Source organism: Oncorhynchus gorbuscha, linkage group LG16, assembly GCF_021184085.1.
Source record: "Oncorhynchus gorbuscha isolate QuinsamMale2020 ecotype Even-year linkage group LG16, OgorEven_v1.0, whole genome shotgun sequence".
NCBI lineage: Eukaryota > Metazoa > Chordata > Actinopteri > Salmoniformes > Salmonidae > Oncorhynchus > Oncorhynchus gorbuscha.
Window position 1 is genome coordinate 20,651,295 of NC_060188.1, and position 13,119 is coordinate 20,664,413.

A 13,119-nucleotide genomic window follows, 5' to 3' on the forward strand; every position below is an offset into this window, starting at 1 on the left:
TGTAATGAGCATGCTGTTCAATCAGCTTGTTGATATGCCACACCTGTCAGGTGGTTAGATTATTTTAACAAAGGAGAACTGCTCACTAACATGGATGTAAACACATTTGTGTACAAAATATGAGAAAGAAGCTTTTTGTGGAATGGAAAATAAACGTTTTGCGTGTATGGAAACTTTCTGGTATCTTTTATTTCAGCTCATGAAACATGGGACCGACACTTTACATGTTACGTTTATATTTTTGTTCAGTGTGCGTTCAAGGGAACTATATCTTCTCAACCTATAATAGTCTATGGTTGCAGGCAAAATACAGATCCGAAATGTGTTTTGGGGGGTGGAGCTCATTGAGTGTTCACTGTGCGCTCGAGCAGTCTACCCGTTGTTGATACAGCGTTAATCCACATTGGGAGCGGACAGTTTGAAGACGTGCGACCAGAGACACGGTTTAAGGCATACTGTCATTTATTTTTCGTCTGTCTATGAGCAAGACCACGACCAAGTAAATTATATTTGGCGGATTTAAACAAGCACTTTTTACTAGGGAGAACTCGAACGACTTTCATTCAGGTTGAGGTGAAGAGACTTGTGGGCACACTGTTTTTTGTATTATTAGCCAATAGTCTAATAGCCTATAGTTGAGTTGAACATACAAATCGAATGTATAAGCCAAATATGTAGACATCTTTTATATGTAGCCTATACTTATTTGTTTCATTTGGATTTTTGTAGCTTTTTGGTAGTTTTTATTTTTCGAAATAATTCACATTCCCTGCAACCTGTTCCCTGTTCCCTTCTCCAGTTTATGTTTTTAAATAGCCTTCGTTCGGATTTGCAGATCCACTAGTTGGGAGACAAGACCCACCTGTTTCATTTCGCGGCAAAACTCATAAAACAGACATGTCACAGCTTGAGGTCGACATGGCCGGACTGGGTTTCTCCAAATTACCTGCTGGGTTCGACGCCAACTCCTGCTTCCCTGGCCGAATACCACCAAGGCGCAGGAGACACTCCGCAAACTCCAGGAGAAACTCGTACAGGTTGAGCAAAATAAATACATTGGATTTGGAGCCTGAAGTTTACGATGATGCCCCTCTCTCCAAAACTCACTCCTGGTCTGCTGATGATATTTTAGCCGAAACAACGGCAGAGGAGAAAAAAGTGGACTCATCAGTACCAGCTTCACCTGTCTCAAGCCCGGGAACGAGTACGTGCTCACCTCCTGGTACCCAAGCATCAGACCCCAAACCACCACAGCCCAGCTCGCAAGCACAGGGCACAAGTTCAGATTCCGAGGAAGAAATCACTGACAAAAAGGTCATTTTATCTCGAGCTCCATTTGAAAGCAAACGGGAGCAAGAGGAAAAGGATGAAATTGAAACCAAAGCCGTGGCGACGTCACCTGATGGAAGGTTCCTCAAATTCAACATTGAAATTGGGAGAGGGTCGTTCAAGACGGTGTACAAAGGCCTGGATACGGAGACAACAGTAGAAGTGGCATGGTGTGAGCTACAGGTAAATAATTAATCTGCTATGTTTTGTGTACTCAAAAGAACACACATTACCTTAAAATCTCATTTGGGCAATCGCAAACAAATAGTTTACAAAGGCTTTGGCTCAGCCAAGCAAAGTTCTCTCTATCTAAATTGTGGAGTGGGTACCATGTGTGCTGTCTCGCTTAATTAGCTGGTGGCTCTACTATATGCGACAATGACATCAAATGAAATCCCAAGTTCAAGAACATTGGTAAACTGAGACAGTAGAAAACATAAAAATAAGGACAAATGAAAAAAAATACATCTGCTCATTTCACTTCTTTATTGTCAGGCAGTTATGCCTTCATCAGATCAAGAAGTGTGCCAAATCCATAGTTCTTTCATACAAGTGTTTAGGTGATAATTACAATTGCCCACACCTTCTCGACATTATCAGCCACTCAGATAAGATGCCATACATGACTTAATTTATCATCTCTGTGCTATTTTGGTTTAGGCCTATCAGTTTTTGTCTGCTGTTATTGAGAACCTGTGTGGACCTACTGAGTTTAAAGCTCTCAAAGTAATGATACAAATAGCCCTATAAAGGACACTGCGTTTCCACACATGGGTGTCTTTACATACAGTGGGTTTTGATCAGAGGCGCTTGCTCTTGAAAATGCTTCGCTCCAGTACATCGCTTCGCTTGAAATTTGCATGAAGTAGAGCAGAGCAAAACTGTTTCTACCGCTCTGCTAGCAGAGTTCTCGCTGCTCACCTTCCCACAATCCTCTGCACAATTCTCTGAGTACCCTCGTTGAAAATGAATGGGGGTGGAACTTCTCCTGCTGAATTCGTTGTTGGGGAAAACAGCAGGAGAAGTTCCACCCCATACGTTTTCAACGAGTACACACAGAGAAACGGGATTGTGGGAAGGAGAGCGGCGAGAACCTTGCTAGTCGTGTGGAAGAAAACGTTGAGTTATGCTCTACTCTATGCAAATTTCAAGCGAAGCGAAGTGTTTGAGCGAAGCGTTGGAGCGCAGCGTTGTTAAGAGGAGGCTTTAACTCTGGTCAAAACCCAGTGCTAGGTGGTTACAATTTCAGAGGCCAAAAAAATAATAATAATGTTACTGACGGCAAATAAACAATCTATAACTCCTCGTCTGCATTGTATAATGTGTGAATATCTGGACTTCTCCAAACCGGCACCTATAACTCGGCTGTGATATAGGGAGTGGTAGGAAGCGCGGTTGCGAGCTGTCTACCACAGCGGACTTATCAAGTGATTTGAAAAGTGTCTTTCAAACCACTTGATAGTTGATAATTGCAGACAGAATACTTTGATTCAGTCAGTGTGTGCCCAGTGAGTAGGAAACAGTTGCCCCACTTAGTTTTCATATGCAGATCACCTGCAGCCAGACATAATGTGCACTACATTTGCCTGCACAAGGAAGCTGCCATCAGTTGAGGCTTCAGGAGTTGTGTAGTAAGGAAATGTTATGTCTGATAATCGAAAACAAACATTGTATGATTTTAGTTGCAATTTAAACAGTTAACCACAACTGAGTATCACCACTGACATTGAAGCAATTGAAAAATGGCAAAATCAGTTATAGGCCTATTTTCAACTGGGAAGCATATTATAAGTGTCTTTACTTACTTTAACCCCTTCGTGAAGGGCATTGTGCTGTCACTGTTAATGCATATAAAGCTTATGACAAGGGGCGAGGTTGGAATGTTTTTCTATCATTGTTTTGCTGAATGCATACTAACAATTGACACAAGGGATTTTAGTCCAGACCAGATGGGGGGTGAGAATGGTCTTAATGATCGTAAAATGCTTGCATTGTCTTAATGATCGTTTCTCGCAAATTGTCACAATCCCCATGACAAGTGGTATCCTAGCAGCTGTCCTGTGACTAGGAAGTGTGGGCAATGGGGTAAAGTGGAAGGTTTGTGGGGGTACACTACAAATTTTGACAAATACAGATGAAACACAGCAAAAATTAAAACAAAGTCTACCCTCAACAGAACAGACTTGGTTTGCTTCTATGAAATCCCCTCCTTGCGCCACTTTCCATGGCCATATAAAATCTGTATCTCTTGGACTTTTTCTCTCTGTCTTATCTCTGTGCACTGATTGAACTTCATGCTGTATGTGCTCGTGTAAGAGTAACTCAGTGCATGATATAGAGAAGATATCTGGTTTACCTATCCATGGCAAGGCTTGCTTGCATGTTAAAGCCTTCACTAATCAATCAAAACCTTTAGACACTCATTAAAATGACTAGATATTGCTTGGGAGATCTTCTTCTCAAGAACACACACTCATACAGCTGTGTTTCCTTTTTCAAAATGTCAAGATGTCAGTGGGAATCAGACCCATATATTTTGCAGTACACGTCAAGTTCGTATACATTTTCAAACCCCCGAGCTGACAAGGTACCAATCTGTCGTTCGGCCCCTGAACAGGCAGTTAACCCACTGTTCCTAGGACGTCATTGAAAATAAGAATTTGTTCTTAACTGACTTGCCTAGTTAAATAAAGGTAAAATAAAATAAATCAAATTTACATTGACGGCCTACCCCGGACGATACTGGGCCAATTGCGCACCACCCTATGAGACTCCCAATCACGGCCGTTTATGATAGAGCCTGGAATTGAACCAGGGTCTGTAGTGATGCCTTAGACCACTGCCCCACTCGGGAACCTTATTGAGTGACCTTTTACAATGGCCAATGATTCCTAGATACCGTTTCCATGTACTGTAATGAGGAAAAGCCATTTATTTTCATGCTGAGAGTACGAGTACATTCTGTAATCTATCTATGTGTGACCTCATAGTGTGAAAGCTGAACCTTGTGGTGGTGCTTGGGACAGAGAGATTAGTGGTAGTGTGACACTCAGGGCCTGACTGTCATCTTGCCTGGCCATTTCTCTTTTCATTGAGAACCACTAGCACCAGCCAGCACTCAACCAGAGCTGCTTCTCACACTCAAATTTGAGCAATACTAGTTTAGAACAGATACACAGCAAGCAACTTGTTATTACACGTATTTGTAAAATTTGCAACACAGTCATTCATTCACAGAAATGCTTATTACTGAGACTGACTGCCTGGCCTCCCGTTTATCTTTTAACACCTGCCACTTACCCAAGATCAAGATTACTCACACCAAAGTGACAATCAAGATCAAGATTACTCACACCAAAGTGACAATCATTCATTTTCAAGTTTCAAGTTTTTATTGTCACGTGCACAAGTACAGTAAAATGCCTTTCTTGCAAACGGAAAACTAATATCAGCATAGCTGTGCCCAGGAGTTCTACCACCCTAGAAGACAGATTTAATATATTTATGTTTCACTCAAAAATTATTATGGTAAAGCAATCAGTGTTCAGGACAGATCCACCATCTTTAAAATGCCTTTAACTCATATTAATCTCCCCCAATGTCCCTCAGCAGAGCTTCCGCTGACAGCTTGCAGAGAGTTGTTTATAGCAGCAGCAGACTCCCTGGCCAGGCAGCAGCCATTGTAACAGGAGCCGCCCCCAACCCTCCAGGGGGCAGCTGGGAAGCTGGAGGGAATAGCAGGGACCAGGAGGTGTCATTCTAAAACAAGCCACATGATACAGTACAGGGGAGTGAAAGACTGCAGAGACTGGTGTGTCTTTATGAAACAGGTTTTGTGCACTGAAAGACAAAGTTGGTTGTGCTGCACTGACCTGTTGATTGTCGAAGTTCGTTGGCTACAGGGTTTCCAAGCAGGATGAGCAAGGTGCAGGGAGTCAGTGAACTCGGTTGAACAACCTCCTCAGAAATCAATCAAATTTCAATCAAATACATTTTATAAAGCCCTTTCTACATCAGCAGTTGTCACAAAGTGCTATACAGATACTCAGCCTAAAACCCTAAAGAGCAAGCAATGCAGATGTAGGAGGAAAAACTCCCTAGAAAGGCAGGAACCTAGGAAGAAACCTAGAGGAACCAGGATCCTAGGAGTGGCCAGTCCTCTTCAGTCTGTGTCAGGTGGAGATTATAAGAGCACATGGAAATTAAGGCCAGATTGTTCTTCAAGACGTTAAAATGTTCATAGATGACCACCAGGGTCAAATAATAACCACAGTCGTTATAGAAGGTGAAGCAGTTCAACACCTCAGGAGTAAATGTCAGTTGGCTTTTCATAGCCGAGCATTCAGAGTTCGAGACAACAGGTCCAAGAGAGAGAGAGAGAGTCGAAACAGCAGGGTCGGGACGAATTAGCACGTCTGGTGAAACAGGGCAGGGTTTGATAGTGGCAGCACAACCAGGTGGTTTGGGGACAGAGACAGGTAGTCCTGATGCATGGTCCTAGGGCTCATAGAGAGAGATCGAAGTTGCGAGAGAGTTCTTCGGACTCGTTGGCCTGAAACAAATCACACTGCATAATTACAAGGTCTCTCTCTCGCCCTCTCTTGGGAGTCCTGTAATGGCCCTTGAGTTCCTACCTCCAGAGTGACTAACTACATGAGTAAACCAGAACAACAACCTGCCCAGGCTATGTCCTTCTGTAGCTCAGTTGGTATAGTGTGTGTGGTGTTCTTCATGACTTATCTGTCCTAAATGCATATATTATTATTATTATTATATTATGTATAGTGTGTGTGGTGTTCTTCTTTATCTGTCCTATGTGTATTGGGCTTTTCTGTTCTCCTTTGTTTGCTGTACACTTCACACACTGGGAAGTTCAAGGAGAAGCCCTGCACTGTGGAATGTCACCACAAGATTGATTGTAGCAACACCTGGGTTAGGGTTGTGTTGTTGATGTTTTTGGGGGAGGTGAGGGGGTCAAGAACACGAGGCCTGCCATTAATATGTTCTATGTTGTTGTGATGCATTTGATTTGTCATAGCAGTTGTTTATGATTCCCAATGACATCTGTTATGTAAGTATTAAGACAGCGCTGGCCTTCTGACCGAGGCTTCAGGTCAAGTGTTGACATAATGTCCCCTCATGAGGTACGATTACATACAAAATAGACCAATGCTTATTTAGGCAACACTGCCTAGAAATATAACATCCGTATCTCTTCGATTTTTCCTTTCTTTGTCTTCTCTGTGCACTGATTGAACTTTATGCTGTCTGTTCCTATGTAAGAGTAACTCAGTGCATGATATAGAGAAGATATCTGGTTTATCTATCCATGGCAAGGCTTGCTTGCATGTTAAAGCCTTCACTAATCAATCAAAACCTTTAGACACTCATTAAAATGACACAGTTAAAGAAGACTAGATATTGCTTGGCAGATCTTCTTCTCAAGAACACACACTCATACAGCTGTGTTTCCTTTTTCAAAATGTCAAGATGTCAGTGGGAATCAGACCCATGGGGAGAGAGAAAGAGAGGCCGCTTATACAAAGTATGAGCTGAACTAACTGAACCCTCCCTTACCCCACCTCTAGAAGAAAACAAGGAGGGCTTTCAGGCCAGAACTGACATTAGCTGTAAAAGCATTTGCCATACTAAACATGAGACTAGGATTTACAAACCCCAGACTGAGGCCAGGAGCCCATTGAATTGTCTCTCAGTCCCTCCGTCACTTGAAGCGTATTCCTGTGCCACACTAAGTGACAAGAGACTTGGTGACTAGTCTGGAACTTCCCTGGCTGGTAGCCCCTAATAAAAACATCCTTTACCCCTATATATTTCCCAAACAAAGATGTATTTTCCCTCCCTTGGTGTTACTGTTCTCCAGGGGACACATTCTTCTGCTGCTCCAGCTGGAACCTTTTTTCCCCGTCAGCCTTTTCCACTTCTGAATGTCGCTCTTAACGCCTGTGGAGTGATTGAGCTAATCCGACTTTCCCACTTCATTTATTTTACCCACAATACCCAGTTTAATTTGCCCTGATAAATTGCTGGCGGTCTCTACAAGGGCTACCATGGTGACGGTGGTCTGCTCTGACCCCCCACCTATCCCTAAACGTGCATAAGTGAGACAAACACTGCCGTACTCATGGGCCTTCAGCGCAGCTAATGAGACTGCCCAAGGCTACCGGTAGTGATGCCACCGTGGCCACTGCTGACTACGTGGCTCTGATCAAGGATAACACCGACTGGCTGGCTGACTGACTCAGCCTCTCAGCAGGCTTGCCCCCACACCCCCTGTCCATTCATTACCATGCAGTTTAGGGCTCATAATGTTTCATTGCCTTCACTGAGTGTGAAGGAAAACGGAGAGCAGCACTGCACACACTGAAGCAGCACTACATCCGTTTGGCTCTGTTTCATAAGCCGTGCTAACGGTGAAAAAAAGCAAACACCATTTAATTAAAACTGGCTATATTTAGGGGTCAACTGGTTTAATGGGAGTGCTGGCCAATATGTCCAGATGACTTGAATGGAGCCTGCTAGCAGGAAAGCCAATCATCTCTCCTTCACCTGGGGCAGATTCAGTTTGCACAATGTTACATAAAGCTGTTGCCATGGAGGTAGAAATTGATTATAAATGCAGATAACTTCTATGATATCTATCATGCAGTGGTCTTAGTACTGAATATAGTCCTCATTCATCTCAGACTGCTTGATTGGTCGTGGCTGGATTAGGGGTGGGAGGTGGGGCAAAGGAGGTGGGAACTAGCTTTATCTTTATGTGATGTCTGTGTTTTATGTACGTGTTGACAACAGTCCCCCCTTACACAAGACATTCTCTGTTACGTTTTGGAAAATGGGGCTTGGACGCCAGTTCTCATGGGGAACGATAATGGGGAACGATAATGGACACTGATCCTGTCCGATCGAACTCATCCAACACATCTCATAAATACAGTGCCTTCGGAAAGTATTCAGACCCCTTGACTTTTTCCACATTTTATTTAGTTACAGCCTTATTCTAAAATATATACATATATTTAATCCTCAGCAATCTACACACAATACCTCATAATAACAAAGTGAAAACAGGTTTTTAGAAATTTTAGCAAATTGATTCAATATAAAAAACAAATGTATATTATTTACATAAGTATTCAGAGCCTTTGCTATGAGACTCAAAATTGATCTCAAGTGCATCCTGTTTCCATTGATCATCCTTGAGATGTTTCTAGAACTTGATTGAAGTCGATCTGTGGTAAATTCAATTGATTTGGAAAGGCACACAACTGTCTATAAAAGGTCCCACAGTTGACAGTGCATGTCAGCAAAACCTAGCCATGAGGTCAAAAGAATTGTCCGTAGAGCTCAGAGACAGGATTGTATCTAGGCACAGATCTGGGGAAGGGTACCAAAACATTTCTGCAGCATTGACGGTCCCCAAGAACACAGTGGCATCCATCATTCTTAAATGGAAGAAGTTAGGAACCACCAAAACTCTTCCTAGAGCTAGCCGCCCGGCCAAACTGGACCTCAGACTGGGGCGAAGGTTCACCTTCCAACAGGACAACGACCCAGAGCACACAGTCAAGACAATGCAGGAGTGGCTTTGGGACAAGTCTCTGAATGTCCTTGGGTGGCCCACCCAGAGCCCAGACTTGAACCCGATCGAACATCTCTGGAGAGACCTGAAAGTAGCTGTGCAGCAACGCTCCCCATCCAACCCGACAGAGCTTGAGAGGATCTGCAGAGAAGAATGGGAGAAACTCCCCAAATACAGGTGTGCCAAGCTTGTAGCGTCATACACAATAATGATAATATATGCCATTTAGCAGACGCTTTTATCCAAAGGTGCTTCAACAGTCATGTGTGCATACATTCTGAATGGGTGGTGCCTGAATACTTATATTTGTTATAAATGAGCAAAATGTATATAAACCAAGAAGATTCGAGGCTTTGTCAGTATGCCAAAGGTGCTTCAACAAAGTACTGAATAAAGTTATAAAAAATAACTATTTAGTCCATTTTAGAATAAAGCTGTAACGTAACAAAATGTGGAAAAGGTCAAGGGGGCTGAATACTTTACTACGGCATTGTACATGTTTTTTTGTTACAAAGAAATGGTTAACTATAGATAAAATGCAGTAGTTGGTGGACAGCAAGTTGCCTTAAAGCGACCTCGTCACATCTCTCTGGGGTAATTTAAACTCAGTATTGCACCACTCCTGTCCCTCCCATGCCTCGGGTTGGTCTCTCTCAGAATCCCTGAAATGGCCCTTGAGGAGGGGTGGGTGAAACCTCCATAGTAACTAACCCTAAACCTGATTGAACCATAACAACGATGTGCCCAGGCCATGTATAGTTTGTGTGTGTGGGGGGGTGGTGTCCTTCTTTTTCTGTTGTGTGTTTGTTGGCCTTTCTGTTCTCCTTTGTTTGCTGTACACTTCACACACTGGGAAGTTCAAGGAGAAGCCCTGCACTGTGGAATGTCACCACAAGATTGATTGTAGCAACACCTGGGTTAGGGTTGTGTTGTTGTTGTTTTTGGGGGAGGTGAGGGGGTCAAGAACACGAGGCCTGCCATTAATATGTTCTATGTTGTTGTGATGCATTTGATTTGTCATAGCAGTTGTTTATGATTCCCAATGACATCTGTTATGTAAGTATTAAGACAGCGCTGGCCTTTTGACTGAGGCTTTAGGTCAAGTGTTGACATAATGTCCCCTTATAAGGTATGATCACATCAAAAATAGACCAATGCTTATTTAGGCAACACTGCCTTTTGTTGATTATACAGTGCCTTGCAAAAGTATTCATATCCCTTCGATTTTTTCACATTTTATTGTGTTGTGGGATTGAAATTGATTTAATTGTAACTTTTTGTCAACATCCTACACAAAATACTTGAATGTCAAAGTGGAAGATTATTATTATTTATTTTTTTAAGATGAATAGAAATATAGTTGTTGCATAAGTGTTCAGTCAATACATGTTAGAAACCCCTTTGGTAGTGACTACAGCTGCGAGTCTTCTTGGAGCTTTACACATCTGGATTGTGCAATATTAACCCATTATTCTTTCCATAATTCTTCAAGCTCTGTCAAGATGTTGGTGATTATGGCTGGACAGCAATTTTCATGTCTTGCCATAGATTTTCAAGCAGATTTAAGTCTAAACTGTGTTGTGTTGTAGATTATTGATCTGCTGAAAGGTGAATTGGTCTCCCAATGTCTGGTGTAAAGCAGACTGAAGTATGTTTTCCTCTAGGATTTTGGCTGTGCTTAGCTTCATCCCGTTTCTTTTTATCCTGAAAAACTCCCCGGCATTTGCAGATGTCAAGCATAGCCATACCATGAAGTAGCCACCACCATGCTTAAAATGAGGTAGTTACTCAGTGATGTGTTCTTTTGGATTTTGCTACAAACATAAGTCTTTGCTTTTAGGCCAAAAAGCATATTCATTTGCTATGTTTTTCCCAGTGTTAGTTTAGTGCCTTGTTGCATGTTTTAGAATATTCCTGTTCTGTTTATTTTCTGTCATTATTGTTGAGTAACTTTTTTATTTATCCCTTATTTTATCAGGTAAGTTGACTGAACACATTATTCTCATTTTACAGTAACAACCTGAGGAATAGTTACAGTGGAGAGAGATGAATGAGCCAATTGAAGCTGGGGATGATTAGGTGACTGTGTTGGTATGAGGGCCAGAATGGGAATTTAGCCAGGACACCAGGGTTAACACCCCTACTCTTACAATAAGGGCCATTGGATCTTTAGTGACCAGAGAATCAGGACACCCATTTAACATCCCATCTGAAAGACAGCACCCTACACAAGGCAATATCCCCAATCACTGCCTTGATGCATTGGGATATATTTTTTAGACCAGATGAAAGGTCTCCCATTCAGGACCAACCCTGCTTAGCTTCAGAAGCAAGCCAGCAGTGGGATGCATGGTGGTATGCTGCAATGTTGATTCATCTTCAGTTTTCTCTTATCACCTTCAGCTTTCTCTTATCACACCCATTGAACTCAGTAACTGTTTTAAAATCACCAATGGCCTCATGGTAATGTCCCTGAGCAGTTTAATTTGTTAATTTGTTTAATTTGTATTTTTCATGTGTCTGGGTGGTTTAATACATAATCTAAAGCATAGTTATTAACTTGATCGTGCTTAAAGAGACATCAATGTTTGATTTGTTATTGTTACCCATCAATCACAGCCAACAAGTGCTCAGCATATTTGGGAACTCCTTCAATACTGTTAGAAAAGTATTCCAGGTGAAGCTGGTTGAGAGAATGCTAAGAGTGTGCAAAGTTGTTATCAAGGCAAAGGGTGGCTACTTTGAAGAATCTCAAATATAAATATATTTTGAATTGTAAAAATAAAAATGTTACTACATTATTCCATGTGCGTTATTTCATAGTTTTGATGTCTTCAGTACTATTCTACAATGTAGAGAATAGTAAAAATAAAGAAAAACCCTTGAATGAGTAGGTGTGTCCAATTCCACTTTGTAACAAAATAAAATAAATACAATAAAGAAATACATGGGGTATGAATACTTTTGTAAGGCACTGTAGAGGCATGAATGGGTTTTTGTAGTATTTATTTTTAAACTCGTGTAGAAAACATCAACCCCCTTAGGGTACCTCCCATATTGGTCTCTTAAACCGTGAACCAGGCGTCCTGTCAACACGTATCCATTACGTAGAAGAAGAGCAACAGTGCCCCAGCTCTGCACTTTTCCTTTTGTTGTCTGACTTCTTTTGGCAGCTCATTTTAGAAAGAGAGGGTCCAGATTGTCTAGCCCAGCTGATTTGTAGGGAATTCCGATTTTGCAACTCTTCCAGAACATCAGCTCTCTGGATTTGGGTGCAGGAGAAGCGGGGGGTGGGGCAAGTTGCTGCGGGGGGTGCAGAGCTGTTGGTCGGGGTAGGAGTAGCAAGGTGGAAAGCATGGCCAGCCATAGAAAAATGCTTATTGTAATTCTCGATTATCGTAGATTTATCGGTGGTGACAGTATTTCCTAGCCTCCGTGCAGTGGGCAGCTGGAAGGAGGTGCTCTTAGTCTCCATGGACTTTACGGTGTCTCAAAACTTTTTGGGAATCAGTGCTACAGGATGCAAATATCTGTTTGAAAAAGCTAGCCTTAGCTTTCCTAACTGACTGTGTATATTGGTTCCTGACTTCCCTGAACAGTTGCATATTGCAGGGGCTATTCGGTGCTAAAGCAGTACGCCACGGGATGTTTTTGTGCTGGTCAAGGGCAGTCAAGTCTGGAGTGAACCAAGGGTTATATCTGTTCTTAGTTTTTTTGAATGGGGCTTACTTATTTAAGATGGTGAGGAAAGCACTTTTAAAGAACAACCAGGCATCCTCTACTGACGGGATGAGGTCAGTATCCTTCCAGGATACCCGGGCCAGGTCGATTAGAAAGGCCTCCTCGCTGAAGTGTTTTTTTTAGGGAGCGTTTGACAGTGATGAAGGGGGATTGTTTGACCGCAGGCCCCTTACTGACGCAGGCAATGAACCAGTGATCACTGAGATCCTGGTTGAAGACAGCAGAGGTGTATTTAGAGGGCAAGTTGGTCAGGATGATATCTATGAGGGTGCCCATGTTTACTGATATAGGGTTGTACCGGGTAGGTTCCTTGATCGTTTGTGTGAAATTGAAGGCAATCTAGCTTAGTTTGTAGGACAGACGGGGTGCTAAACATATCCCAGTTTAGGTCACCTAACAGTACGATCTCTGAAGATAGATGGGGGCAATCAATTCACATATGGTGTCCA

At 42.4% G+C, this 13,119-nt stretch overlaps 1 protein-coding gene across 1 annotated transcript in view; it reads left to right on the top strand.

Moving 5' to 3' along the window:
- The first annotated feature begins 359 nt into the window (after positions 1–359).
- The window catches only part of LOC123999064 (serine/threonine-protein kinase WNK4-like), an 88,441-nt gene continuing 75,681 nt past the window's right edge, over positions 360–13,119 (top strand). Inside the window, exon 1 of the mRNA XM_046304425.1 lies at positions 360–1,512. Within this exon, the coding sequence (XP_046160381.1) occupies positions 898–1,512 (615 nt within the window). The 5' untranslated portion in view covers positions 360–897. The remainder of the gene's footprint in view (positions 1,513–13,119) is intronic.